General features: G+C 48.7%; 1 protein-coding gene across 7 annotated transcripts in view; it reads right to left on the bottom strand.

The window, feature by feature from the left end:
* Nucleotides 1-2,705: 2,705 nt before the first annotated feature.
* PHF20L1 (PHD finger protein 20 like 1) overlaps nt 2,706-24,924 on the bottom strand; it is a 648,585-nt gene continuing 626,366 nt past the window's right edge. For all 7 annotated transcript variants that reach the window (XM_086966240.1, XM_086966239.1, XM_086966235.1 and 4 more), the window contains one exon: nt 2,706-3,539. In XM_086966240.1, the coding sequence (XP_086822366.1) occupies nt 3,397-3,539 (143 nt within the window). In that variant the 3' untranslated portion in view covers nt 2,706-3,396. The remainder of the gene's footprint in view (nt 3,540-24,924) is intronic.

Here is a 24,924-nt window from a genome sequence, read left to right as displayed (position 1 = left end):
CACGTATAGAGACATTCTCCAGTCTTCCAGCACCACTGCCAAGAGGACCGGAGTGAGGGAAAGCATTTCATATTTCTCCTTCATAAGCAATGTATTCAGAAACCAAAGGAACAGAATGAAACGGAGGCTACTGTCTTTCTTGGGAAAAAGAAAGTAACTGGAGAAGGCCTGTAAGGGGATACCGCCCCATCGCCTGTTGAGCCTTGCACTTGAATCTGATGAAACTGGTCTTTCTCTTTGGCAAACTCACTACATTTTGTAAAGAAACCAAAGTCAGTGCTGGTGGTGGCAGTGAAGGTGCTGGGGTGACCACAAAGTCTTTAGAAGGCAAAGAAGCTTGGCTAGCAATAGAATGCATCAAGTGAAAGCTAGGTCGGATCTACCAGCGTTAGGTATTGAGACACCAGCTGAAGTCCAGTCAGAGTCGAATCTGGAAATAAATGCATCTTCATTAGGATTGGCTTCAAAGTAAGATTTTGAGCCAAGATTCAGGGAATGACACGGTCGACTCGAAGACCTACCCTTTAATTGGGAGCCGCACGGTATAGCCTATAAGTCTCTGCTCTTGCTCTCTTGCTGAGACAGAGAGAGGAGATCAGGACTTCTATCCCAACACACTGACGCAAAATGCTGAAGCACCCTGCATGCAGATTCTCCAGCTCGCAGTGGTCTGACATCCCTTGCGGGGTGTCCAACCCGAAACCAGGATGGGGTCCCACAGTTTCTCACTTCAGGTAATAGGGGTTGACTCTATCCTAGAGCGATTATTGGCTTGACACCTACATACATGCTAGGTACATCTAGTTAGGGTAGTAGATGCCCCAGGGTAAGTCGTGCGCTATATAAGTCTCATTCATTTCATTTCATTTCATGTATTTTATATACTTGCCTGTATTAATGATTCTTTCAGAATGGTAGAAATCTATCATTCTTTTACTTTCTTAGTGCTATTAGTAATTTATATCTGCTACTGTCTAATGATCATTACAGCACATATATTCTACACTAGAAAAACGACCGGTCAATAAATACTAATTGAAAACGTCCCTACTGCTTATTCTGTGCATCTCTCTGAGACTAAGTGAGCACGAGTGACTGAGCAAAAAGTAGTACACTGTTTGCACGATCCTGAGGGATCAGGGGTGTCATGTTCGAAAGCTGCCAATAACTATTCTCTCCTTGGTAAGAGGAGTTTCTAGTGGCACTGTGAGCTAGCTGGTATGCAGGCTAACATGCCCGGTGGGGGCGTCTGGAATCAGTCTGGACACTTGGCCAGTAGTGTTTGTTGTCTAAACGTGCAGATCCTGTATAGGTTTTATAGGAACTGCACATCACATTTTTTGTTTTTTTCTTGTCTGCTTCCTGGGTCTCCCAGAGTTTCCCCTTACTGATTTCTGTGTCCTTGTTTAACCAGTGTATTGCACCCTTGCTTTAGCCCCCCCTTATGAGTATCTAGCACAATCTGGGTTCCCAGTGCAGTTGAGCCATTCCCAACTCCAATTCTCTAGCAGGGTTCAAAGTTTGCCAGGAGGTAAGTTACAGTGTAGTTTTTTGCTTCACAAAATAAGCCCTTGTTTTACACCACACACTTCCCCACAGCCTGCTAAAAGGACTGTCTTTCACCTTCCCATGCCCCATTTTCTCTTTCTAAAAGGGTACTCGCCGCTATCCTGAGTTGCATCCAGGACGAGGGTTAAGCTCCAAGAAGAAAAGGTGGATTGACCCTGCTGTTCCATGATTAGAGATCCATGGGTTGTGACAGTGCGTTGGGGTGGAAAATGATACTGCTCAATGTCTTACGCAGGTTGGTCCCTGATCTAAGTTGGAGCTAAGATGCTGCCTATCAGTGCTGGAAAGCCATTTTAACTTAACTGATCCAGTTTGGAAGACATTTAGGATGTGAGGAACCTGCAGATAGAAGCATGCATCAAAAGTAGAATGATGCAAAATAAACGTAATGCACTATTTAGCAGACAGTAGCTCACAGTAAACCGTGCTTGCAAATTTAAACATTTTTAAAATGCAGTACTTGTTACTTCAGTCAGAGATAAAATCAAGAGGGATTTTATGCAAAATACTTTTTATACAAATGACTAGATAAAGAGCCGAGACATAAAATGTTCAAGTATTTTAATGTCATCAGTTAAATAGCCTCTGTTTTAACAGTCATTTATACAAATTCCAAAATCCTGTACATACATTATTTTCCATTTTTAGAAACAGTCGTTTTAAAAGGTAACATTTAATATGTTAACCACAGGTATTTTTAGTATGTTGTAATAAAACTAGACATGTGTACATATAAACATGTATATTATTTATATTTATTTATATATATATATATATATATGTATATATACATATTACGCACTGGTGCAGTGACAGTCTGTGTGAGCACTACAGTAGAGGAGGAACAGGGCTCAATACCAGAAAGAGCTAATGCAGCAACAAAGTTGCCTTTGGTTTCTACATTGTGTGCAATCATGACTGAGGCTTAAGTTTTGTTTAAAAAAACAATTCTACAATATATTTCTTTCTAGTGGTTTTACAGTTCACAGTCCGTTTTGCTGCTCGACAATCCTCAGCCCTGCTGAAGTTGTTTGTATGTTTGAAAAAGCAAACCATCGGTGATGCTACTCACAAGGAAAATAACCTTAGTCCTGAATAGTGCCTCTTAAAACGTTTTCTGAAGACTTCTTTTTCTTAAGTAAAATTATCTTGTCAGGCACAGCAACAAATTTTGACAATTACTGAGAAATTGAGAAATACTCCAACTCCAATCAAAGAAGCATATTTGGCACATTTTGTGGCTAGCATGCACACCATCTATTTAAAAAAATGCACACCTAACGTGCCACACTGCAAAGATGTTCAAGCCGTTCATTCCCGGGCGCCCCGGCTTTGACACAGACCTCTATAAGAGGACACTGGTATTCCCAGTTGTCTAAATGACAACATTTGGAAAAGAAAATAACGGATACTTGCATATGAAACATTAAACGCACACACCGCAGATGGCAAGCATCTGTTCAATGCTGTTTAATCAGTAGTAATTCAATCTCATGAAGAAACTTCTTTCTACGGATTCAAGCCATACTTTTGTAGAGGGCAATCAACTGCAAACCGCTTGACACTTCAACAACGTCAGTGTATAAATGTATGGTGATAGGCAGATCATTGTTTGTCGATATGTTACGAATGTTTCATGCTCAAGTGTAGACCTGATGCAAGCTTTCACGTCCAATGACTGATTAAATCATGTGTGTTACACTTTCCTTTCCATGGCGACATGCCAACAATGTGATGGCACAAAAATATGTAATTGAAATTTCCTATTATCTCTCAAGAAAATCTTAAATCTTCTTAATAGTCCGTATTGCCAAGGTTCCCCTTTCGTCATACAGTGCAGAACGTTGCTATTTGCTGAACTTTTCCCATGTCGGTTAAGAGTTGTTTAATTCTACGCTTCAGTTGAGGCAGTCTTGCAAGGGGGTCCGGGGGTTCCAGTTCACCTGTGAAATCTAACCAGCTTTCTAGAACTGAAAAACAAGAAGGGAAGATTATTAAGAGGCAAAAATAACATTGAATACATACATGAGCGAGCATACAGAGCACTAGGAACCGCACCCCCCCCTGCCACCAGAGATCACCAAACCAGACTTTTTGCTTAACCTCTTGAGGTCCTAAACCATAACGTTACAGACATTTTGCATTATAAGGAAGGGAACATTAAATTAACGGCATGAGAACGAAACATGCTTCTTACCTTTAATAACTGTTGAAATGATATGGGAAATGCTACTTACCTGAAAGAATCTGCTTGTCGCTTGCTTTGTTTTATGAAATTGGTGCAACATTCAAAAAGGAGTGTTCTCCATCAACACCCGCAAAACCAGTCGCCCTTCCATGACCTGACCCTTTAGCTCGGTTTGGTTCTGGATGGTGCTCTTGATGACATAATGGTAGTCCTCAAAGTACCCGATCCAGCAGTGTCAAACATTATTTTCATACAGAGCGCTCAATAACATGGACGAACCCCATTAGCAGAGAAAACGGTCTAAAGAGGAGCAGGTGTCCTCAAGCATTGTGGGTTTCTGAAGCTGTATCATGAGACACTTTGAACCAAAAGCACTTGTTAGAAGAAAAACAAGCTTTAATATTTCAAACTAAATGGCAGACGTGTGCACAGCACGTGACCTAGAGTAGAAGATGATGCAAACAGTTTTACATACCGTGAGCTGATATGAAAGTCCTCTAAGCGACTGAATAAACAAGTTACTTACCTTCGGTAATGACTTTTCAGGTAAAGCCTCTGCAGCAAATAGATGGAAAGCTTGGAATCTACATTGAAGGGCTTGGAAAGGAGGGAACTGTCGTCAGCATGCAGGGGTGGCACCTCTACACAGCTTGGTGTTCTCACCAGCAGAGTCCAGATGAGCACTCTGAAGTACAATAAGTGAAGAACGCAAACATTTAAACACAATCGACAAGTGTACGCTATTTTATAAGATAGTCGGTAATTAAATCTATAGTGCACACAAGGGACCGAGTATGAAGACACACACAATTAGTATAAATAAGAAATGTTTGAAGAACACACCAGGAATGATGCATGCATTTTTGTGGTAAGCTAAATGATGTTAGGCCCAGCTATCCCTGAGAGAGAGAGAATTCTTTTAATACATAATTGAGCCCAAGTTCCAGACGGTTATTTGGGGAAGCCCTTACATTTCCATGTGGTGTCTAACTGCACCACCTACAAGTGCACAGGAGCAATTGCTGAAAAAACTTCAGCATCCAATCCGATGTTCTGCACTTATTACCTGAGAGTGTATCCAGGTGCAATGGCAGGTGTGTAGGTGTGTGGTCCCCAAGGTGCTTATACCAAATAACCAAGTCTTCAGCTTCTTGCGGAGCTCAAAACGTGAGGAGGATGCTCTAATGTTTTGAGAGAGATCATTCCTTGTCTTGCGCAGCTCCAGTTTTGCTTTTGCGGGGAATGTATGTGAGTGAGAATGAGGCATAACGTAGGTGTCTGTTGGTTTGTTTAAGTGTATGCAGCTGTTTAGACATTCTGGTCCTGTATTGTGTAGGGATTTGTTTGTGTGCATGAGAATTTTGAATTGTCTGTGTATGTGAATGAGAAGCCTGTGAAACTTCATGAGGGGCATTGCAACGTGGGTGCGGCGTGGTAGGTTGAGTAGGAGTCTTGGGGTGGTGCTCTGTTTGGCCTGGTGTCTGCATAGGAGTTGTTTGCAGAATATGGCACAGAGAGTGTTGCCGTAGTACAGACTGCTGGTGATGAGTGCTTGTGTGATGGTCCGTCTGGTGTTCTGAGGCAAATATCCGAGGATCTTTTCCAGCATGCATAGGATGTGGAAGCAGGATGTAAACACTGTGTTGACTTGAGTCGTCATGTAGAGCTTGTCATATAGGATGAGCGCTAGATTTCTTGCGTTGATCTTAACTCCGACGGCCACCAGGTGCAGTCCCATAGGGAGGTCTTGTTGCTGAAGACCATTACTTCCGTCTTGTTGGAGTGGAGCTTTAGGCAGTTGGTTTACATCCAGTTTGCTACCATGTTCATGCAGTTGGTGAAGTTGGGTTGGGTGGTGATTGTCTTGTCCCACTGAGAAAGGATAAGTTGGGTGTCATTGGCATAGGAGATGACAGTGATGTCTTGTGATTGGATGATGTTGGAGAGCGGTTGTAATGTATATTGAAAAGGGTGGGGCTGAGGGACAATCCTTCTGGGACTCGGCATATCAGTTTCTTGGTCTCTTATGTGAAGGGTGGCAGCCTGACCGTTTGGGTTCTTACCGTGAGGAAGAATCATGTCCACTTGAAAGTAGATCCTTGTATGCCAGTTTCGTGGAGTCTTCTGATGAGGGTGTTATGGGAGAGTTGAAGGCCGTGGAGAGGTCGAGCGGAATGAGGCCAGCTGTTTCTCCTCAGTCCAAGGTGATTTGAAAATCTTAATCACTGGCGATAAGTGCTGTTTTTCTTTCAGAATCCTGATGGAGTGTTGACTAGAAGATGGTGAAGTTCAAGGTGCTTGTTGATGACCTCAATCACTTTGGCTGGATAGAGGAGCAGGGAGATGGGTCATAAGTTGCTCAGTTGATTGGCTTCTTGAGGAGGGCATTCATTTCTGCAAGTTTCCATTCACCCGGGAAAGTGGCATTCAGGCGTGCTAGAGGTGTTGGTGATGGAGATCAGAGTCATGCAGTTTGGGGATGTTCTCAAGCTGTAGATGTAGTGGGGGCATGGGTTCGTTGGGGCCCCTGGGTGAATGGTTCACATGATTGCTGCTGTATTGTTTCTGATGAGGGTTGCCAATTCGGTCAGGTGGTCATCATGGTTGGTGGGTTATTTGGTGTGCAAAGCGGATTGGATTATGTTATGGAAGAAGTTGGATAAGTTGTCGCAGAGTTGTTAGTAGGCAGGGATGTTGGTGACCGTGGCTGAGGGTGAGGTGAAATCCTTAATGATCGAGAAGGCCTCCTTGCAGCTGTTGAAGTTCCCTTTGATGCAGCCCACTAGTGACTTTTTATTGGGCCTCTTATTTGCTGGTGATAGCATCTGAGTGCAGCCTTGTAAGCAGTTTTGTCAGTGGTGTCAGGGCTGGCTCTCCATTTCCTTTGTAGCTGTTTACAGTGTCGTTTGGGGTCTTGAAGGTCTTCTGTTTACCCGCTGGCCTGCATTACTATGATTGTTGGGTTTGATGGGTGTGAGGGATCGTTTCGGTTACTGATCCATATATGGAAGTTGTAGATTTTCTTGTTGAGATTGTCTATGGGACTATGTTGATCCATGCAGTGTGTATTGGTTCTGAGACTAGCTGGATTAGTTCAATGTTGCTCAAGCTTTTGAGGAGTGCTGTCAAGCAGGGGTTGTTTGGGTCTTCCAGGTGAAAGTAGGTCACAAGGGGAATGTAGGCTCTGGAGTAGACGGTGATCTGAAATGCAAAGTCAGTGGTGAGGTTGGTAAAGGTGGATCATGATCCGGGTGGTTGGTAGGCGAGGGTTCTGTTCTGACTTTTGAGGCGGTCCTGTAGAGCTTTTTTGCATTCTGCTGGGGTTACCTTATCGATGTCGGGAGCCAGTGAGGGGTTGAGCCAGGTCTCTGTGATGAAGAGGATGATGGGTGCATAGCTATTGAGCAGGTCCCATATTTCTGCTGCGTGCTTGCTGAGTGATTGTGTGTTGAGAAGCATGAATGCAAGAGTGTGTTGACATTCAGGTTAGATATGGCGTGTGGTGAACGGCAGGGGTCTAGGTGTTGTTGGTGCTTGTTGGGTTGTTGGGAGGGGTTCTTGAGAGTGTCATAAGTATTTGCATGGGGGTATGGGTGGGATGCAGCTGAAGAACCGGCAGTCGGTTTAGGTGAGAGCTCCGACTGTGGTGTGAGGCACAGTGCAGCAGCAGTTGTGGGAACAGCGACCAGGGTCTCATGACTAAAGGACTGCAAAGGAGTATTTCTGGCCTGTGATCGGACCAGGGTTCCTGGTGCTGGGCGCGGTCCAGTTGCAGATGATCGCAGGCGGGCATGCCTTCAGCATGTCCATTTTGAAGTCAACATAAGTTGGTCCTGGGTGGTGGGTCCTATGTCATATCATATGCCGATGGATGATGGAAAGGAAGTTTTCTTGCTTGGCTTCTTTTTTTCCCGATGCCTGGAGAAATTCAAAAAGTCAGGCATCTATGGTTAGAAGTTCCATCAGAACTAATGCTACACATAAATTATTTATAGTATAGCGGAAATCTGTTACAGCCTCATTTACGGTACACTGTTGCAAACAATCCCTAAATAATGCCCACATAACTCTTTATCCACTGGCTTTTTCCCAATTATCCACAGAAAGGGCATCTTTCCAGCTAGTGGTGTGCTGAGATTTTGCTTCCATAACTGTTAAGAAAGACCCTTGTGTGCTATTAGCACAGATATTTGTGCAAATTATAAGGGGAATACCTAATTTCTGTCCATATGCCCAGCCCTGTGAGTTCTCTTTGTTCAAAAGTCTTCTGCATGGTTGATAAAGCACACTTTCTGCCCTTCATGGTTTTGATTAAATGCCTGATGGTTTTCCTCTAATAGACACAAAGAGTGAGCCTGCTAGATGTGATTTATCTGTTTTGTTTTTGTTTTCCTATTGACGCAGTATTCTGAACACTGGGAGACACCCACAGAGTTTAAATACTCAGAGTAAGGGTGGCTACCACACTTCAGCATAGGCTATGCAGTTACTCATGGTAGTTCAGAGGCACATACGTTTGTACTCATGTGGATAGATGGCCTACTGTCTATCTACTAAAAGAGCCACCCTACCCCCTGAATTGGGGCCCATTAACTTTACTGGTGAGTACTGGGGAGTAAAGGGGAAGGGATATCTGGGTCATGCTTGACCTTGTGAATGATGAGACTCATTTGGATCCTGGATGAGTAAAGCAGTTGATGTTTGTTTACTCTATAATGGCTGGATGGCCAAGACCATCTCTGATGTACCAGCCTACACTAAAGCATGTAACAGATGGAACATGGTTGATATCACAGCCTATGTTTTTGTCTTAGTAAGAATTTCTCTGCCCACAGTGAAACTTACCCTCCTTCTTTAAAGTGTGATCACAATATTTGTCTTCTTCCATGGTTAAGGGAAGATGTGCTGAACGTTTGTGAGCTCAAACACATAGATCACCAGAAACTGTTTCAGCTGGGGACTTTGTTCTCCAAAAGTTAGCAAGCTCTACCTACCAACAAAATGTTCTACTCAACTGAAGAGCCCCAATTATTCAATGTTACATGAAGACCCTCCGGCTGACTCCATGAACAAGTCTTTGCTACGAGAAAGGAAAAGTACTGTTCCACTCAGCCAACACTATGTTAATTATCACCACCATCGTCTTGACACTAAGGAGTTTTGCAATTTAGTGTAAGAGAGAGGACAGCATGACCTGGACTCAAACCTTTGTATGGCTGCCATTGCCCTTCTGGACTGAGTGTGAGGGGAAGTCTACAAATTGGCCTTGATGCTGTGACCTATGGATAAACAAGGAACTTAGAGGCCTACATAAGGATCTGGACAGCTTCTGCAAGGAGGAATCGAACTCATGTTTAGGTGAACCTTGACAAGGCCCAGTTGTTGGGAAAACTTAAGTGCGGAAGCGTCAATGGACTGGGGTTTCACAAGATCATCACTGCCCAGTGGCATAGGAGAAGCAACAAGCAGAAGAAAATCACCAGGGTTGTAACACAAAATAATTATCTGTTATTTTAAGGGTGAGCCTGCACTGTTCAATCCTCTGCATGCCAAAGAGTAAATGTTATCACTGTCCCCAGCACCCGAAGGCAATCACCCATGAAACATCAGAATGACCCATCCAGAAGGTGGCCACACTGAACCCAGAACAGTTTGAAGAACCATTCTATCCCTTACGGTTCATGGTATATCTACTGTTGAAGACCTGATGAAACCTAACCCTCGACAGGCCAGTTCCCAGACGGTAAATAAATAAACCTTGAACTTTGCCCAAAAAGTGATACTCCTGAATAGACTGGTGGTCACTAATGAATACCGGGTGTTCTAAGGGAGTTCCACTGACTTCACTCTGTAGGGGCTTCGCACAGGTTGTGGCTTTTTGGGTTATCTAGTTTGGGGTGCCGACTTATTTTTTACCATGGGTTCATGTAAGGGCTAGGTTTTTCAATGGAATAGGAGAGAATTAATTAAAAGAGCCCATTTGAACCCGTAGCCCAGTCTTGATATAATAGCTGGAGTGCATTTAATAAAAACGGCGAGTTGCCCAAATTTAACTTCGAATGTGGTTGCTGGAGAGGCCTCACTGGAGAGTCACACATTCATGCTCTTAGGTACATATAGAGGGCAGAAGAGCCTCAGACACACTCAGATTAAAGTAGGAACAATACCACTGCAGTTTGCTTCTTCTGAGCCTCTCCCTTGACTGGACTCAGCGGTTGGGCTACCACTCCGCAGGCAGAGAGCTCTGGCTGGACAAATAACGTGTCCGCTTCCCAGTGGACAGGCCTCTCAGGTTTCAGGCAGACACACAACTCACCACTATGTTGTGCAGGATATCTCCTTACCTGCAGGAGACTGACTATCAGCAATAACAGTTGTCCAAGTACTCTGCACAGAATGCCCATTCTTGATCAGTCAAGAAACTTGCAAATGCAAGAAGCCTGAAGTGGAAATGCTTGGATCCCACTCTGATACTTGGTTTTGAGGCAGGGCACTTTGTAAAGCCCAAGAACCAGTATGGTGCAGTTCCTTTTCAAACTTAATTTTCTGGTTGCAGCCTAGACACAGTCTCTGTAAAAGGTGATTGCTTTCTCAGCAGGATGTGGCTGGCTCCACTTAAGTAGGACTACCCATAACATCAACACAATAAGAGTGAATTTCTGCATAGGGCTAGCATTGGCCTGTCTGGACTCACAGGGAAGAAAAAAGGAAACGCCCCTCCTACAAACTTATTTTCCTTTAACTGAATCTGGTGACTCACCCCTATTCCCCTACCATCAACAAAATGTCAGTGCTCAGGTAGGTCTAATCAGCATGCAATGCTAAAAAGGTTAACATGGACTTTCAGAAGGCAACAAGGTCGCTCATCCCACCACAGTTCAGTGTCTAAGTCTAGAGCCTTCGGATCAGGAATACAGTACACAGAAAATATACTTCTGCTATCTGGGGAGCCTGTATCAAAACCGCTTTCTTGTGCAAAGTCAAACCACTGCAATCCATCATGGATATCACTAGCTTAAACACTCTGAAAGAACATGGTTTCCTGCTGCAGTGCACTACAGATAAAAACTCAACATATACTAGGATGCCAGCGCAAGGTCTACACATGGCAAGTAAGCAGGACTTTGCATTAGCGAGCCTGTAGACATTACGCTCTCCCTTTAAGCTGGTAAAAAAAAAGACCTGACCCACGCCATGGATTCAAAACCAGTATTCTGCCACCCCTAGAGAGTATGCATTTGGCACCGATCCTGACCTCAGAGCCAATCACCTGGGGCGTATGGTCATTACCAGGACTGGGCCTCAAAGCAAACACATAAATGTTGGTTTAGGTAGGTTTAAGGGGGGAAAAATGGGATTCACTTTCTCATTCAGTCAGGGTACTGACAGCAGGGTTACACTCAATGTTACAACTCCAGGATACTCCTGTCCCAACACTTGGGATCTTTTATCCACTACAAATATAATTTCAGAAGGTAACTTTTTCTTTTAAGGGTTACATCTTCCCACGTATTTATCACCTCATGAATGAGTCCCAAAACAATATCTCCCTATGAGTTGGGACTAAGTAATGGCAGTTAACCAAGGAAGTCATACAACACAGCTCAGGCAAAGTATCTGTCCCTGCATGGTTTCCAAAAATATACAAGAATGACCATATCGTTGCATAGCAGCTTGTAGCAATCAGGGTGCAGCTGGAAAAAGCCATGATGTGTCATAAGTGTCATGGCATTGAAGGAATGCGCACAGATTCCCTCTGGCAGATACTGAAACACGGGATGACACAGTGTCAAATACTGCACTTGGTCACCGTCTTGTCCTTTTTAGGTCCAGCGGAGCATGTAAACAACTAGTCATCACTCTGTCCCGTCACTAAATTGACACTGTGCATCTGGGGCTCGGCATATGCAGTTGTTCCTCTCCTTAACCGCATATTCTTCATTTTGAAGACATACCAAAGCAATACCGAGATGGAGTCTCTTACAGGAGTGAGGCAGAGACGCCAGTAAAGTGAAGGTTTAACCAACGCTCAACAGTGTCACTACTTTTAAAAGAAAGGATGCCCTAGTCCGCACACAAGTTTGTCTGGGTAAAAGGTGGGTTGTGTAAGACGTGTTGACAGTTTGAGTGTAGTCTCTTCAAAATACGCAAATTAAATAATGAGGTGTGGTCTGGCAAATAAAAAATGGCTGAAACACCTCAAAGTTACCCTTTAACCATGCCCAAAGCAAAGTCTTGCAGGGTGAGAATAAACCACAATAAGTCAGACAACTTGGCCTGGAGGGGGTCACTGTAGTGTGTGCTGAACCAAGCCACGCATTTTTCCCAATGGCAATAATATACAGTTTTTGTCGAGGGATGTTTAGCTGCCAAGATGACATCAACCACCTCCGGAGGAAGGTCAAAGGTGTTTAGCTGTTGCAACTTCAACTCCAAGCATGCAAGTGGATATTGTGAAGGCAAGCATGTAAGACCCTGTCTTGTTGTTGCAATATAAGATCCTCCTAGAGGGACAGATGCTCATGCAAAGTGCTCTGGAAACTATGCTCTCCGTGCCAAACCGAGGGCTACAAGGATGACTTGGGCCAGGTCATTTTTGATGGACTTCAGAATTCAAGACAGGAGAGGTATCGGCGGGAAGGCTTACACAAGTCCCATCATAGGTGGAGCGCGTCTCAGCGAGAGAGAGAAAGAGTGAGAGAGACACACCTTAGAGACTCAAACGCACAGAGCTGCAGACATTACACATTCCCTGCGGTGACGAAGCGATCAAACCAAGGTTCTCCCCATGCATGAAAGAGACCATGTGCTACTTCCGGGTGTAACTGCCACTTAGGAACCGCTAGGTGTCGACGGCTGAGTTGGTCTGCCCCAATGTTCAAACATCCTGCCAGGTGATTTACCCCAAGGAAGAATCTTGATAGACCAGCCATATCAAGAGACACAGCACCTCATGGCCCAGGGTCTACAACCCCACCCTGTTTGCTTCAATACCTCATTTCTACGAGCACCTGCACCAGCCTTTCCTTGATTGTTGGCAGGAAGGCTTTCAATACCAAGAGAAGGGCTCTTAGCTCGAGAAGGTTGATGTGGAGCGGGCCCTCCTCTAGAGACAAGAGGTCTTTGACCTTCACCTCTCCCTGTTGGCTGCCCCAACCTAGATGTGATACATCTGTCACCAGTGTCAGCTCTAGACGGGGTAGGGAGAGGAGTCTGCCCCTGACCCAGTCATGGTTGAGCCACCACCACTGCAGGTCTTTTGCAGTCTCCTCCAAGATTTGGAGATGGTGGGAGATATCCCCTTGATTTTTGCTCCACTAAGATTTCACTCCCGCTGCAGGGCAAGCATATGCCACCTGGTGTGCATGATCAGCAAGATGCAGGAGGCCCCCAGTCGCAGTCAACCTCACTGAAATCCAGGTCAGAGGATGGGAGATTGGAATCATCTGAGAACGAGTAAGGTGAGACTTAACTTAACTTAACCCTAAAGAAGTCAGGAATCTGTAGGCCATTGTCTGTAGGTGGGTGATGACTGCCTGTGGTGAGCCAGCCTTCAGCGCCCAGTCAGTCGTCAAGTTAGGGAAGACCGGGACACCTGATCTCCAAAGATATGTTGCATCACCATCGCTTTTGGGAACTGTAAGCCTGCCGAAAGAGGATGTAAAAAGAGTGTCCAGCACAAACCATCAAGAACGGACCTATTAATAATCTTTTCATTCTTAACAACATTGGTGAAATAAAAGTCACTTCTATTGTACAGGTTTGTTTGGTTTAAAAATTGGCAGGTGTTCTCTATGAATTGAGTTCATTTGCATCAGATCACAGAGGAACAGAGCATACATATTCACAACAGACTGGGAAAGAACAGTATTTATGCACTACTTGGATTAGCTGCTCCATTTCATCTTAACATATAAACTTGAGGTTAGTTGCCTTTTTGACATCACATCTAGGCTCAGATTGCCCATGCCCTTTCTGGTTATGTTTGAGGTCACTTGACTTACTCTTAATGTCATCTGTCCGTTTCTTTTAGAGATCTTCTTGACTCTTGATTCTCTCTGCATATAGGAAGATTAATCTACCATTCAAATATAAACTTTTGGGTATAGGTTTACTTTCTCAGTGTCCCTGTAACTTAGAGGTATGGGTAATACAATTTGCATTATAACAAGTTCAGCTGTTTATCTGCTGACTTCTCGGTTCTTTTGGGCAAGTATGTTTTTCTAATAAGATCACAGACCCAAATGCACAATGGATCTTCTACCTTTTGACTTTTCGGGATCACATATGGAAATTGTATCTTGGTGGTGGTTTTATGGAAGATCAATAAATTCACAAATGTACGTCTTTTCCATTTTCTGAACTGTTCACGCAGTATTCTTAGGTCACTGGTCAAGATTGTGACACAAAGCAGTTTTTAAAACATTTTCTTTAATCAATTTAACTAAATAACTGTTTTTATAATTTTGTTTCTTTTCATGTAGCATTTTAAAACGATGGATTTGGGCCCAGATCTCTGTACTGGGGTGAATGTATGACATTGTTCTGCATTCTGCCCATTTTGTTTATTAGCCTTGATGAAGTCCCACGCTGGGACAGAAGACCGGTCGCCGTAAAACATCTAGGAAGCATCATTATCAGCACATCTGTAGTTACTGTTGAATAATTTGAATTGTGCAACAAGTAGTAGCACCACTGTTCCAATATTGCTAGCTTTTCTGTGTTGTACAAGTTACTTACCTTCGGTAACAATGTATCTGGTAGAGACTATTCTAGCTGCAGATTCCTTAACATAGAATTATCCCTGGGCGTGAGACTGGATCCGGATTTTTTTTTGCCACAGCATCGATGCGCGCCGGGGGACGGCACCACGTGACTCAGCCCTGATGTTGTCCGTGTACGTGACATCAGCGAGGTCACATAAGTCTCACCCCGGCGCGCTGACATAAGTTTTCGTCTGAGAACTTTTACACGCCACAACGCAGAGCCATCAGAAACAAAACTGTGAGAGCATGGGAACAGCGTGCAAAAAAATCTGTGAAAAATGTCATGGCAGAAGACAGAAAGTCTACAACCACAATCTATAACAGTGAAGGAGCCACAAGCCCGGAACAGATGAGTAACAACAAGGCACACCGAGACAACACCCTCAAGGAGTATTGTATCCCCTGCAAAGAGCTAAAGGGGCCGAGGCACAGCCAAGATCTCCCAACCCAGAGGACCGCAGAGGAGTCCGAAACCTGAAGCAATGAAAAAAAAGATAGATTACGAGCAGGCCCCACAATGAAATAACCAGGGTGTAGGGATGCAGAAGTATACTTGAACCAACCATTCAATCACTAGAAAGAAAAGAGCGGAACACAAACAGAATGAAGCACCCTGCCAGGGAGGAAGTGAAAGAGGGCACGTTGCAGAAGACCAAGCTGAAGGTCCTTGCAGAACCGGGAGGAAGGGCAGGCCGTGAAGGAATCTGCGGCTAGAATTGTCTCTACCAGATACATCGTTACCAAAGGTAAGTAACTTGTACATCTGATAGAGACTACTAACCGCAGATTCCTTAACATAGAATAGATACCCTAGCCATACCCAGAGGGGAGGAGGGTGTGCGAGAGAACCTCACCAGCTTGGAAGAACACAGGGCCCCAACAGGGGATGTGTCATGGGGACAGGAAGGACGGTCCAGCCCCCACCAAGCAGAAGTAAATAAGAACAGGGAGAAGGGAGGCCAGAAAACCACAAACCTACCCGAGGGGCAAAGGGCGCCTGCCAGAAAATCCGGAGGAACAGACAGCACCAAGTGAGTACCAAAGGATGAAAAGAACCATCGCAAAATCCAAGGAGAAGAGGTGGAAAAACAGGAGAACATCTAGAGCGAAGGGGATAGCTGAACGAGCATAAGTTCCGAGGCAGGGGACAAGGCAGGAACGGCCTCACAGCCGAGAAGCGCAGACGTGAGAAGGAAGACACTGTTGCGCAAGGCTCCAGCAGAGCAAGGGACAGGAGCCACGGGTACTCGCCCAGGGCCATGGAGGTGGACCATAACGACCATACATGCGCAGCGGGCAGCTGATACATACTATGAAGTAGTCAGCCCAGAACAGGCCGAGCACAAAGACAGAGGCAAGAGGACCCCAGAACAAGCCCTAGACAAGGACTGTCCCAGAGGCACAACCTGACCCACGAAAGAAGTGGGACCAGCCAAAAGATAAAGAGGAGAAAATGTAGTACAAGCCTACAGCCGTCAACCAGAACGCAGGAGAACACCAGGAATATCCTAGCTTCCCTGGAACACAGGGCAAAGGACCAGCCCGAAGCGTCGGATAACAAGGTGGAAACACCACAACAACACCGTGGATGGCATGACAAAACTGGTCTGGCGCTCCAGAGGCTGAAGAGGGAAGGCAAAAAACACAGAAGCAGATACCCCACAGGGACAAGGACAAAGTGCTCGACAGGTAAGCCCTGTAGACAAAGGATAGAAACACCATCGGGCACTGAGGCGGAAGAAAAGAAGACCGCAGCAAGCGGTATACAGTGATGCCAGAAAAGGCCACACCCGCCCAGCTCAGTACAGAGCTATACAATAGCCTACAAGTACCTCACCTAGGGTATGACACGTCCCAAAACAAAACATGGGAACACCTCTTAGGAAAGAACCCGCAGCAGAGGCAAAGAACACAAAGGACCTGTGGGTAGCACAACAGACATCTTACAAATCAGCCAAAAAATACACAGATGGTCCACCCTGAGGAGCCAACAGCCCAAAAACACACCCATCACAAAAGTCAAAGGGCTGTACCAGCCGCCAACAGGACAGAGGGGCCAACTTAAGGACCTGAAGGCATTCCAAGCCACACAGAACACACAGACGGGTCAACTGAAACACTAGCCCAAAGAGAAAAGGTGGGATAAACGCCTCCCATAAGGCACCTGAGGACTGACAACCCGAAGCTTACGGAGGGGGAAGAGGAGGACCCAGCCCCGCAAGGAGCCGTTGAATGGCAGAGTCTACGTGGGTGTTGAATAGAAGAATCCCATCAAAAGGCAGGCCAACAAGATGCTCCCGAACAATCTCCCAAAAAACGCTATCCTGCAACCAAGCATGGCGGCGGAGAGCCACAGAACTCGCCATAGCGCGGCCGAGAGAATCAAACATCCATGGCCGAACGGAGAAAAAATGCAGCCAACTCCCGACCATCCCGCACATGATGCCGTAGATCAGCGCAGACACCTTCATGGGAGGTGCGAGACAGAAGGGACTCCACAGAATCCCATAGGCCGGCGGTAGCCCTGGCCAACACACAAAGTGTGTTGATTGCGCACAAAGCAGCACTAGTGGAAGCAAAGATGTTACGCCCCCATGATGTCGGGAGCAACAATGAAGGCCAGGAAGGAAAAGCAGTCTGCAGGACAGGGCCCTGGGCAGAAGGGTGGGAAGAAAGGCAGACTAGATCATGCAGAGCAGGACGGTGGAGGTGGAGAAGCGGCTGAGGCATCGGATCTCCCGTAGCGGGACGACCCCAGGCTCCCAGAAGAGAGTTGTGGAGCGAAGCTTCAAAGGGAAGAAGACGCTCCCCTCCACCAGAACCCTGGTGGAGAACCTCCAACAAAAGGACCGTAGGAAGAGGAGTGACCGGGTTGTCCAGTTGCAAAATGCCAGCGACCGTGGAAATGCGCCGGACAAAGGCTGCACTCGCCTCCGTAGGGCGTCATGGGGGAGAGAGCAACTCTTCTGTGGGTGAAGGCTGCAAACTAAGCCGCCCGTCCCCGAGCCCAGCCTGAGGAAGAAACGGCTAACGCCTGAAGGATGGAAGACCCATGGACGAATAAGGGGCCTGAGGCGTCTCCAGAGAAGACGGAGAAGTCTGCTGGGCATCCAACAGCGAGGTGCGGAAGAGGGGGTCCGGCGGCTGAGGCCGCGGAAATGGAGTAGAGCCCGCCCTGGAAGTCGCCGGGGAATAAGCAACAGTGCGGTGTCCAGTCTCCAGTGAAGAGGAGACAAGGAGATGACAAACCTCCGGAGAGGAAGGGACATCTGAAGAGTCGACGACCCGACGCCTTGGAGTCCGTCATGGGCACCGGTGTTTCCTCGATCGACGCCGAGGTGAACACCAGGGGTGCTGAGTCGACCTCCACCACCACGTGCCTTTTAGGAGAAAGGGGCGTGGTCGGAGCCGGAGCGGCTAATGAACGGCACTGACTCAACCTCCGACGATGCAGCCACCTGCGTAGAGGGCCCAGAGGGATTCGCGGAGGCGCACCGGGTCCCGGCCTCCATCCGCAGCGCCGCCAGGGCCAGGGAGGAAAGCCGTTGGTGCTGGAAATAAGTCGCTCGGCCTCCGGCAAGACAGCCGCCTGCCCAGAGGACCGAGGGGGACTCGGGACAAACCATGAGTCCCGGCGACCTCCTACGACACCACAGGGAACCCGCGGGGTTTTGCGGCGAGGCAGGGGCGCCGTGGGTCAAAGAGGAGAACCCTGTAGGGCTGCACCTCTACGACACCACATCTCCAAAACCTGAAGCTGAACGCGTCGCTGCCAGGGGCGGAACCGCCGGCGAGTCTGCGGAAGGCCCTGCGCATGGCGAGGGATCCGCAGACGTCTCAAGAAGAGGAGGGGGCCCATAGAAGGAGTAGTTTCTGTCCTGTAACTCCAGTTCTGTAGTAGGGGTATCTCTGTTATAGTCATAATCTAGTGAATAGTCCCGCCCATGTGCGTGGACCCCGGCAATCAAAAATAATCTCTTAAGTTGTCAAAATCATGCAGAAACTGCAAAGACACTTAAGAGAGAATTTAAAGACAAATAATGCAGCCTATATCCACAGGCTACACTGTCCAGTACTTCAACTAGAAATTCCACCAAAAATCACCACACACAGCCCAGCCTGCCAGTTTCTACCATAGAGAAACCTGCCTCCCCCAGTCCCAGACTCAGGAATGATAGAGAGGAAGGTAGGGACAGACAAGCCCCATAGGCTGCCATTATGTGGCTTAAATAGGATACTGTGCCTTTAAGAGAACTTTCCAGACTTCTCCCAGTATCCCAGAATGCATAGCAGGTCCAACTTACTTTCAGTTCTTTTTGAAGGCGTATAAAACGCCAGACCTGCAGCATTGTTCACATGAAGAATTCTCCACCAGGGAGGAGGGAGGGCGCTTATGACTATAACAGAGATACCCCTACTACAGAACTGGAGTTACAGGACAGAAACTACTCCTTCTGTAGTAGGGGATCTCTGTGTATAGTCATAATCTAGTGAATAGAATGGCAAGCCCATCCCCACAACTAAGCGGTGGTGGAGAATAAGTACATAATGCCACTATTGTGCGAACAAATTCCGCAGCGAAGCCTGTCCAACCTGAGCGTCTGCCCTGGCGTCAGTGTCCAGGCAGTAATGCTTAGCAAAGGTATGAACCGACTTCCAAGTGGCTGCCTTGCAGATTTCAGCAATCGGCACGTTACGGAGCAGAGCCGTCGTGGCAGCTTTGCCCCTGGTGGAATGAGCCTTAGGCTTACCTCCTAAGGTCTTATTAGCTTTCTGATAACACAATTGTATGCAGGACACAATCCACCTAGAGATGGACTGCTTAGAGGTCGCAAGACCTGTCCTGACCGATCCATAATTGATAAACAACTGGTCAGACCTACGGATATCTTTGGTTTTATCCAGATAAAATTTCAACACCCTCCTAACATCCAGAGAATGGAGAGACCTCTCCGCTGGGGATGAAGGGTTCTGAAAGAACGTAGGTAAAGTTATAGTCTGGTTGACATGAAAGTCAGAAATAACCTTGGGAAGAAATTTAGGGTGAGTACGCATAACAACCTTAGCAGCATGAAATACAGTATAAGGTTCATTACAACACGACGCCTGAATTTCACTCACCCTGCGGGCCGATGTAATGGCCACGAGGAACGCCGCCTTCCAGGACAGGTGCTGCAACGAAGCCTTATGAATAGGTTCAAAAGGTTCCTTCATCAATCTGGACAGCACCACATTCAATTCCCATGAAGGCGAGGGAAGCCTGACAGGAGGGAATACCTTCTTCAATCCTTCCAGAAAATCTTTGATCACGGGGATCTGGAAAAAGGAAGTCTGTGAAGGGCATTTCCTGTAGGCAGTCAATGCAGCCAGATGAACCTTAATGGAATGCACATTAAGGCCAGACTGCGCCAAATGTAAAAGGTAAGGAAGGATGACATCTTCCTTACAGGTCGTAGGATCATGGTTCTTAGACTGGCACCAGATACAAAACCTCTTCCACTTGTAAGCGTATGAAGTCCGAGTGGAAGGTCTCTTGGACTCCTTCAGTATGTCCATGCAATCGTCGGGCAGATTCAGATGGCCATATTGCACTATCTCAGGAGCCATGCCGCCAAACTCAAAGACGAGAGGTTGGGGTGTAACATCCGTCCCCCGAACTTCGTGAGAAGGTCCGGCCTGCACGGCAACCGGATGTGAGGAAGAAGAGACCGGTGAAGTAGGTCCGTGAACCACCACTGCCTGGGCCACTCCGGGGCGATGAGTATCATCCGAGCCCTGGACCGGGCTAGCTTGATGAGCACCGCCGGAATCAGGGGAATGGGAGGAAAGGCGTACAGAAAGCTGTTCGTCCAGTCGATCCATAACGCATTCCCCAGCGTCCCTTGCTGGAAGTACCTGGAGGCGAAGTCTCTGCACTTGCTGTTTTCGGCGGTGGCGAACAAATCTACGTCTGGAGTTCCCCACCTTGCGAAGACTTCTCCTAGTACTTCGTCGTTTATGACCCATTCGTGGTTTTCCTGAAGCAGTCTGCTCAGTGCGTCTGCCTGAACATTCTGCACACCTGGTAGATGGGTGGCCGTTATCGTCAGTCCTCTGGCTAGGAGCCAGTGCCAGATCGCTTGCGCCTCCTGCGACAGAGTGCGCGATCTCGAGCCCCCCTGCTTGTTGAGGTAATACATCGTGGTGGTATTGTCCGTCTGTACAAGCAGAGAGTTGGTCTGGAAGGACGGAAGAAAGGCCTTCAGCGCCAAGTGAACAGCCCTGAGTTCCAGGAAATTGATGTGATACGTGGCCTCCATCGGTGACCACGTGCCTTGAATCTGTAGAGTCCCGGAGTGCGCTCCCCATCCCAGAAGAGACGCATCCGTCACGACAGTCTGCGTGGGAATGTCCTTGTGAAAGGGAACCCCTCTGAGGAGATTCTCCGCCGAACACCACCACTTCAGGGACTGAAGAGCATGCAGCGACAGGCGAATCTTGTCGTCCCAAGATCCTTTCCTCTGATCCCACTGATCCTCCAAGCACTCCTGCAACGGTCTCATGTGCAGCCGTGCGTGCGGCGTCAGGAAGATACAAGAGGCCATCGATCCCAGTAGAGAAGACACCGTCCTCACTGTTGTAGATGGAGTCGTCATAAGAGCCTGAGCCTTCCGAAGGAGTGATAATCGTCGCTCTTCCGAAGGAGACACGCTTGCTGACAGCGTATTGATGGAGGCTCCCAAGTACTGTATGCATTGGACCGGAGTCGGGACAGACTTGGCCATGTTGATGTGCAACCCCAGCTTGTTCAAGAGAACGCACGTCTTCTGGAAGTGTGCTCGCGCTTCCGAGAAGGAGGATGCCTTGATCAGCCAATCGTCCAAGTACGGGTAGACGAACACCTTGTTCTTCCTCAGGTGTGCCGCTACCACCGCCATGCACTTCGAGAATGTCCTCGGTGCAGACTTCAGTCCGAATGGGAGTACTGTGTATTGATAATGATTGGTGCCGACTTGGAACCGCAGGAACTTCCTGTGTTTGTGTGCAATGGGCACATGGAAGTAAGCATCCTGTAGGTCTATAGCGCAAAGCCAGTCTCCCTGTTGCAACTGAGGGTAGATCTGGTGCAACGACAGCATGCGGAACTTTTCTCTGCGAATCCACTTGTTTGCCTGTCGCAAATCCAGAATGGGCCTGAACTCGTTCTTGTCCTTCTTGCGAACCAGAAAGAACCGGGAGTACAGACCTCTTCCTCTCTGAGACAGAGGTACGTCCTCTATCGCCCTTTTCCTCAACAGGATATCCGCCTCCGCCTGAAGCTCGCGCAGCTGAAACTGCGAGCTGACCGGGGGAATCGCTGGAGGAGGGCAGGTGAACCGAAGACTGTATCCATTGCAAACAATATTCAGCACCCACTTGTCCTGAGTAATTTTTCTCCACTCTGCCAGAAAAAGTTGGATGCTTCCCCCTACCGGAGTGGGTAACGGATCCGGGGGAAGTAAGTTCCTAGGGCCTAGGCCCTGCCTGGCCCTTGGGCGCCAAAGCCGACTGCTGGCCTCCTCTGCCCTTCTGCCGCTTCTGGAACGGCTTACGGAACGGCTGCTGCTGCTGCGAGTGCCCCGAAGCCTGTCCCCGGCCTCGGCCTTGCCCTCCGAACCGCCGTTGGAACGGGCGGTACTGCTTCTTGGTTTCCTTGGGCTTTTCCAGGCCCACCGCCGTCAGTGTTTCGGCCTCCGCCTTCATGCGGGCCATTTCATCATCTGCGTGCTTCCCGAAGAGGGTCTCCCCGGAAAACGGCAGATTGGCCACCCTCTGCTGCGCGTCCGGTTTCAGGGACGTCAGCCGGAGCCAGGCGTGGCGCCGTTGGTTGATCCCGTGGCAGAACCCGTGAGCAGCCAACAGGGAAGAGTCCGCAGCCGCGCTGATTATCTGGTTGGCCACCAGCATCCCCTCACTCAGGACCTCCATGAAGTCTTCACGCTGCTCCCGAGGTAGATGCTCCGCAAAGCGCTCGAGGGAGTCCCAGAGGGCGCGGTCGTAACGCCCCAACAGAGCCGTGGCACTCGCCGCTTTCATGGATGTCGCGGAAGTCCCACAGATTTTACGCCCCGCCGAGTCCATCCACCTAGACTCCTTGTCCGGGGGAACCGTGGAGGTCGGGGTGGTGGAGTGCTGCTTGCGGGCCGCCGTGACGATGACGGAGTCAGGCGGAGGCTCCGCTCTCAAGAAGGCCGGATCCGAGTCGGGAGCCCGGTATTTCTTCAGTAGTCTGGACGGGGCCGCTCTCGTCACAGCCGGGGTGAGAAACAGCGCCATAGCCGGCTCTTCCAAGCCCGGCACCAAGGGCAGGAGGGGACGAGACATGTGCCTCTGATGTAGAGTCTCGAAAATGACGGACGTCTTCGGAGTAGGCACTGTCAGTGTAATGCCTAGCTTCGCCGCGCCCCTCAACAGGACGTCTTGAAAGGCAACCAGGTCATCTATCGGGGACACCCTGGTGTCCGGCGACCCCGACAGCGTAGGTGAATAGTCCCTGGTCCCAGACGATCTCGTGCGGGAGCGAGATTCGCGCCTCCTATGGCGGTGTCTCGACCTCGTGAAAGATCTGCGCCTAGAGCGAGAACGAGACCTGCCAGCTCTAGGGCGCTCCTTCGGTTTGCGAGGAGGGGTCTTCCGTGGCTTCTCACGGGGACTCTTTGGATCCTCCCGGGGCTTCGGTTTCGGGGTCCCCTTGGGAGGAACAGGCAGTGAAGGCAGTGAAGCGGACCTCGGCGGAGGCACCACCGGCCGCGGGGCGGGCCCATGCGGTGGGACCGGAGGTGGAGCAGGATTCTCCGTAGGAAGTGGTGGCACGGGCGGAGGGTCCTCCTTCGGTACGGGTGGAGGAGGAGGAGTCCCGGGTCGAGATGGAGTGTACACTTCCGAGTACACCGAGCCCGGTGAACCTTCAGGGGACGGGTGCGGAGATCCATCCCCATCCGCAGGCGACCTCTTCCTCTTGCGTCCACTGGAAGTGGCGTGACTCCTGGGGCTAGAGCCCCCTCTGTGTCGTTTGGGAGAGGGAGACCTACTCCTCGACGCTGACCGCTGTCTGCTGGACGCAGAACGACGCTTTTCCGGCGTCGAACGGCGCTTCCTGGACTCCGGCGTCGAACGTCGTCCCCTCGACGTCGACCCTCTCATCCTCGGCGTCGAACGTCGACTCCTCGACGTCGATCCCCTCTTGCGCGACCTCTCACGTCGTCCTTCCGACGTCGGGCGGTCCGCCCTCGGCGTCGATCGCCGTCGTCGTCTTGATGTTCCCGACGTCGAGGAGCCCCTCGACGTCGATCGGCGGTGTCGCCTCGACGACGATCGGCGGTGTCGCCTCGACAACGACCGACGGTGTCGCCTCGACGGCGAGCGTCGGTGCCGCTTCGACGGCGAGCGCCGATGCACGTCCCTGCGTCTTCGGCGTCGGTATGAAGATCTCGACGTCGACGAAGACGATGACGTCGACGGCGGCTTCGACGTCGGCTTCTCCTTCGCCGTCGAGTCGTCACGCCGTCTCGACCCGGAGCCCCGGGGAGACGGGGAGCACGCCGTCGTCATCCCTCTCGACGTCGCCGTCGAAGCCTTCGACGTCGACGGAGAATGGGATCGTTGGCTGGACTTCCTGCCCCCGGGGAGCCCCCCAGGGGCCTCAGCAGAGGCAGAGGGATCCCTCCCAGGCTGCCCAGACCCACCTGCAGCACGTTGGCGCCTATCCTCCAGGCCAGCCAGCCTGATCTTCAATCTGTCCCTGAGTGTCCTAGCAGAAAGTTGCTGGCAGATCACACACTCCTCAGGGCCATGATCTTCTGGAAGGCACACGATGCAGACATCATGGGGGTCGCTTTTGGCCTTCTTCCTCTCACATGCTGGGCACTTAACAAAAAGGCCAGGCATTTCGGAGCCCCAAAACGCCTAAAAAACAGCACAAGGGTGAGAAGAGAACACCAAGCAGTAATCACAGCACTTTTAAAAGTCAAAAAGTGCAAAAACGAATTCAATAAACCCTTGAAAAAGGGAGAGCTCAATGCCAGGGTCCTGTAAGCAGGAGCCGGAAAAAAGAACTGAAAGTAAGTTGGACCTGCTATGCATTCTGGGATACTGGGAGAAGTCTGGAAAGTTCTCTTAAAGGCACAGTATCCTATTTAAGCCACATAATGGCAGCCTATGGGGCTTGTCTGTCCCTACCTTCCTCTCTATCATTCCTGAGTCTGGGACTGGGGGAGGCAGGTTTCTCTATGATAGAAACTGGCAGGCTGGGCTGTGTGTGGTGATTTTTGGTGGAATTTCTAGTTGAAGTACTGGACAGTGTAGCCTGTGGATATAGGCTGCATTATTTGTCTTTAAATTCTCTCTTAAGTGTCTTTGCAGTTTCTGCATGATTTTGACAAC

This window comes from Lissotriton vulgaris, chromosome 4_1 (assembly GCF_964263255.1).
Source record: "Lissotriton vulgaris chromosome 4_1, aLisVul1.2, whole genome shotgun sequence".
NCBI classification, from domain to species: domain Eukaryota; kingdom Metazoa; phylum Chordata; class Amphibia; order Caudata; family Salamandridae; genus Lissotriton; species Lissotriton vulgaris.
The sequence above is the reverse complement of the archived record's forward strand: the minus strand, read 5'-3'. Positions and strand labels throughout refer to the sequence as shown.